The sequence below is a fragment of the Mycteria americana genome, chromosome 8 (genome assembly GCF_035582795.1).
Source record: "Mycteria americana isolate JAX WOST 10 ecotype Jacksonville Zoo and Gardens chromosome 8, USCA_MyAme_1.0, whole genome shotgun sequence".
Taxonomy (NCBI): Eukaryota; Metazoa; Chordata; class Aves; order Ciconiiformes; family Ciconiidae; genus Mycteria; species Mycteria americana.
The window spans coordinates 45963273-45968799 of record NC_134372.1 but is presented as its reverse complement, the minus strand read 5'-3'; the positions used below and the strand labels follow the sequence as shown (position 1 = coordinate 45968799).

Below are 5527 nucleotides of genomic sequence, written 5' to 3'. Positions count from 1 at the left end.
CCCATACAGCTGTGCCAGTGCTGTGTTTATGAGAGACTTCGCCTCCTACAAGGAGTTAAAAATCATAGAATCATTAAGGTTGGAAAAGACCTCTAAGATCATCTAGTCCAACTGTCACCCCAACACCTCCATGCCTACTAAACCATGTCGTGAAATGCCACATCTACACGCTTTTTGAACTCCTCCAGGGATGGTGACCCCACCACCTCTCTGGGCAGCCTGTTCCAATGCTTGACCACCCTTTCAGTAAAGAAATTTTTCCTAATATCCAAGCATACTTAGCATACCTAGGGGAGGCCCACAAGCTCCTTACTTTCCACATCCCGCTGCCAGTGGGGCCGACAACGGCCGTGAAAGGGGCGGAAGGGGAAGAGGCCGGAGTCCAGATCGGCAGCCTGCAAAGGCTGCCTGCAGCCCCGGGGACCACGGCCCCCACCGCCGTGGGCAGCCTGGCAAGAGGTGCGCAGGCTCCCGCTCCTGCTGGGGAACGCTCCCCCCACCACAAGGGCGGCTGGGGCGGGGGCCGGGCTGCCTGGAGACGGGGCTTTCGATGGACTTTCCCGGCCGTGGCCCGGCGCTCCCCCATCCCCAGCCTCGCCCCTCAGGCCCTGGGGCGGTACGGACTACACTTCCCAGAATGCCCCTCGGCTCGTCTCTTCGCGCGAGAGGCGAAGGAGGCGGAAGTCGCGGGGCGCGGCCCGGAAGCGCCGCTGCCGTGGAGACGGAGCCGGGATCTGAGCGCCCGTCGAGCTGCCCGAGCCGACCATGGCCGATACCGACCCGAAGGCCATGCAGGACCTCACCGCCGTGGTGAGGCCGCCGGGACCGGGTCCATCGCCTCGGGGGGAGCGGGGAGCGCCGCCTCGGAGCGGCCGCAGAGCGTAGGGCGGGCGAGCCGCGGCCTCCCTGAGGAGAGGCCCCCGCAGAAGGGGTAGAAGCCTCCGGCCTCGCCCCGTTCGCGGGCCCTGGCGCTACCTCCTGCGGCCCGGCGCGGCCGAGCTTGGGTGACCCGCGTCTGCCTGCTGTTGGAGGGGCTGCTGGGCTTGTGGTGTTGCCTGGGCCTTTTCCCCCGGGTCTTACGATAAACTGCTTCCACTGGAGAGTTGTTTCTGCCCAGGCCCTCAGGGACGGCGCCGGTCAGAGCGCAGTAATGTGCCACCGTTGTGTTTCCCATCGCAGCAGCGAAGCCGCTCGCTTACCTGAAGTGCTCTGCTGGTGCCGCCTCCCAGGCTGGCTGTGCTGCCGGGGCTCCTTGCGTAAGGAGGAGTTATCTGTGTCTGGGAGGGATATGGTTAGGAGCAAGGGTTTGGGAGTGTGGAGAGGAAGGCTGTTATTCTGATACCGAAAAGGTGTCATCAGGTGATTAACATAGGACGCTGGAAGCAGCTGTTGTGGGTTTAGTCCTGGTTGTGCAACGCAGGCACTTTCTAGATCTTAAAATTGTTTACCGTGAGCCTCAGTTCTCCTGTGTGTACATATATATATGTAAAAATATGTTACTTAAGTATGGAATTTTACTGGAGAGTTTGTGTACAGGTGAGCTCAGCAATGAAAGAAAACATTGTACTTGCCTCATTACATGAGATTAAATACTGCAACAACCTCTTTAATGAAAACAAAACAGACTTCTTTTTTTCCTTTCTATTAGGTGCAGACGTTGCTTCAGCAAATGCAGGACAAATTTCAAACCATGTCTGACCAAATAATTGGAAGAAATATCCTTTTTGAAAGTCAGATAGGTGCTATACACTACAGATGCACAAGTATTTTAAAGTATATTTACCAGTGGGATTTAGAAGATAAATTTAAAGTGACCATAAGCGTTTGAGCAAAGCTGTAATAAAAAACCCAGAACAACAATAACAAAAAAAAAAATCCTAAAAACCAACCCAACCGCTACTAGATCGGATTCATAGTCCTTAACTCCAGTGAACTTGATGACATGAGCTGTCGTATAGATGACCTGGAGAAGAACATAGCAGACCTCATGACACAAGCGGGAGTGGAAGAATTGGAAGGCGAGAACAAGACCCCTGCTACTAACAAGAGTTAAAGTGAGACAATTGCTTGCTAGCCTTGAAACAAATCCTCAGGTCACTTGAAATTACTGACTTAAATGTAGATGGACTTTTTCCTTTGATTTGTGAGGTAGTCTGAAATTCATGCAGAGCAGCTCTGTACATTATAATACAAGAAGTTTTAAGAAGCTCTCCTCAGCAGGCTCCTGCTAGCCTCTTCACCAAGGATGCTTTCCTCACCAATACTGGGAGGAGAGTTACTTTCTTCATGTCTAGTTAGTTTTGAGGAAGTGCAATAGCTGTACTCCTCCTCTGTTACACACTCACTCTGGTACTCTTAGGAAGATCTGAAATAATGACTGTCTTTGCAGCAATGGGAAGGAGGAGAGATGGGAAAAAATATCTGTAGCAAAGCAAGGTGTTCCCTTCTCATCATATTCGAGCCTTCTGAAAAGGACCATAATCTCATGCACGTTGCCATCATCCCCTCGAATTTCCATAGCTAGAAAGCTAGTGTGAGCGTGGTGCTACTCTTCCATCTTTCGCTGCATCCTGTAGACTTTAGCTCCTGCTAAGCTCTTAAAGACTGTAGACTTGCTGCTGTCCACAGGGGCTAATGAGTGCGTTGCTGTTGGTCAGCTGTAAATCCCTCCTGTGTAAGTTAGGAACTTGCTGGGAGTACGACTCGCACGTACCGCTGCAAAGCAGCAGGTCCTGACTCTGACAGTGTAAGACAACACTCAGGCATGAGGCAAGGCATATTCTAAGGTAACGCTCCCTGGAAAAAGAAATTTCTTACTGAAAGATAAATGTGATGATATTATGTATTCTTCTTATGTAATTTCTTAATCGATAACCACTCCCTGTATAACACAAAAACATTGGAGAAGTAGATGTTCCATCTACTTGGCAAGCAGCAGTTCAAAATCTAGTACAAAACCATGTAAATAAATTCAAGTGATCAGGTAGCACCACACACAGTGTTTACAATTGCTAAAGGCATTTCAGAAGAGGGGGGCAATGCACGAGTGCCAAAACTTACAGCGTAAACAAGGTGTGTGTGTGGTGCTTAATTATAATATATGAGCACTAAGATTTCACTTCAGTTTATATAGAATTTGATTTTTGTAATCCACGGAAGGCAACTGGTAAATAAACTGTTAGATGTATCGTGTTAGATTAACGTGGGGTTTTTTTAAGGTGGCTAAGTGGGACAGGTTTCAGCCTCTCTTAGGCTTGAAATTCTGAGGTCGTGTCTAGAATACTATGCAGCCTGTATGATAGGCCTGTATGTTTGAAACAGGTATACATCTTGCTTGTTAAGTACCTATTTTCTGTGATACTTTGACAGAAATACAAACTATTATGGGCTTCATTGCCCCCAGTGCCAGTTCCCTTAGCCTGAACCCCACAAATGAAATTTTCTGATGAGCATGATTCTCTTAATTCTTCTCAGTAATATATATTTTTTTAAATTATTTTTCCCCAACAGGTTGCCAATAACTTAAGATGAATCCTGGAAGACTTCTTTTTTTTTTTTTCTACAAATCCTTGGAATTACAGAACAGCTTTTTGCAATTACTGTGTGTAAAAGCATTTTTATATTGTTAGAGAGCTTGCATTCCTAATGTATATTGTATAGTTAGGAATAGGTTAGTTTATATTTTGATTTGTCTACTGTAATTTCACTTTTTGAATTCTTGTTATGAGGATCAATTAGTTGTGTTATTAAAACACAGATCTTATGGATCTCAACTACCGGGTGTATTTTTTTGTGAAGTCACTTTTTTCTCTTTCTTATACTTTTTCTAGATGTTTCATTTTTTGATAGCTAAACATCTAGTGACTCCCATCAAATGGAAATCTTAACTTGTCCTACGTAACTTTGTGGAGTGAAGCACAAGATTGAAACTTAGCATTAATCTTAGCTCTGCATCAGTCACTCAACTCGTTGAGGACTATGTGTTGTTTTCTCATAAATGTAAAAAGGTCATTTTGGAAACATAAGGCACTGAACGTCAAAATCATATCTCCTACGCCTGGCATTACCTTGCCCGTGTGTTCCTAGAACATAAACTAGAAATATAGATTTAACATTAGAGACATCTGTACACCGTTGAGCAACCACTGCCATTCAAATCTGTTATCTTTAGACAGACAAGGAACTACTAACTATGAAAAATCTCACTATGGGATTTAAGTTTTTTAACACTGTAAAACTCTCCTTTGAAACCGACAATGTGTCATTTAGCATTACCTTTGAACAACAGTTATGACTGAAATAGTGATAGCGGACAGAATAGGGATGGGATTGCACGGGGAGCGTCTATGTGGTCTTTCAGTTTAAACCACTGGCTCATTGTACTAAACAGTTTGCTAACGAAGCAACGATACACTGAGTAACAAAAAGAGGGGAGAACCCAGTTAGAATTGTGAAACTTTGCTTCTCTTTGAATAACAACTAGCTGCAACTCTTCAAAATACTTGGTTTAGAACGGTGTTTGCTTTTATAATCATATCCACGTTTACGGGCCTGGAATTTAATAGATTACATCAGAGTATTTTGGCAATGAGAAGTATCTTTAGAAGAGTCTGTACTATGTCACTTGTGAAGAAAAATGACCAATGTCGGATATTACTGACAATCATTGCAATGCTCCTCCAGTGTGAAATACAAATTTAAGAAAGCACTGGTGGCAATCAGCAGTTATGTGTTGGCCACACTTAAGACTGCTCTGTGAACGCCACCAGATTAGCACCTGTGTATTATGAAGGCAATATGACAGGTCATTTTTCAAAACTGAGGGGAAATTGTAATAAAAGCTCATAATAATAGGGGAATTTTGTGAACATAGGAAATGTATCAATATACCTTGTAATACCAGCCTTAGGCTCTTTGTAATGTCATTTAAAAAATCTAATAAACTATTATGTGGTAACAAGTAGTCAGGTCATATATATTAAAGCAAAATCTAGCATGAGTATATCATTATATGTGAGACTGTATTTATAGACAGACTTTAGCACAGCCGCTGCTTATAGAATATAATCTAGAATATAGGTGTGTTCTCTGTAAGAAACGGGTGAGCACGATTCATGCCCTGTCAAATGTGGATTTTCCTAGGTAATGACAATATAGATCAAATTCATAGGGAAGTATATTAAAGTGGAAGATCATTTTGTGTGATGTTTATACAACTATAAATTCTCATCTGGCCTTCTTCCTCCGGTGGGAGAAGTGGTCGTTCTTGAATTTGCTTGCACTATGCTATACACAGCAGTAGTAGGCCTGCTTTCCTGAAGTTCGTTGTATCCGAATAACTCACTGGAAAATTATTTCAGCTTTAAGAAGAAGCTAGATTCTTCAAGTCGTTGGAAAGATTCTCAACACTTTTCAGTGGGGATAGTTTTCCCTCATAAATTTAACAGTTGACTGATTTTGAAAAGTAACAATTCAATTCAAAATAAGCCTTTCAGACAGGAAGGTATTACTTGCAGCTTTGTAAATA

At 44.1% G+C, this 5527-nt stretch overlaps 1 protein-coding gene across 1 annotated transcript; it reads left to right on the top strand.

The window, feature by feature from the left end:
• The first annotated feature begins 664 nt into the window (after positions 1–664).
• Positions 665–3773, top strand: HSBP1 (heat shock factor binding protein 1). The gene is made up of 4 exons (XM_075510907.1): positions 665–810; positions 1649–1715; positions 1935–2054; positions 3511–3773. The coding sequence occupies exons 1-3, from the start codon at positions 766–768 to the stop codon at positions 2051–2053; spliced, it is 231 nt and encodes a 76-aa protein (XP_075367022.1). The 5' UTR covers positions 665–765; the 3' UTR covers position 2054; positions 3511–3773.
• The last annotated feature ends 1754 nt before the right edge of the window (positions 3774–5527 follow it).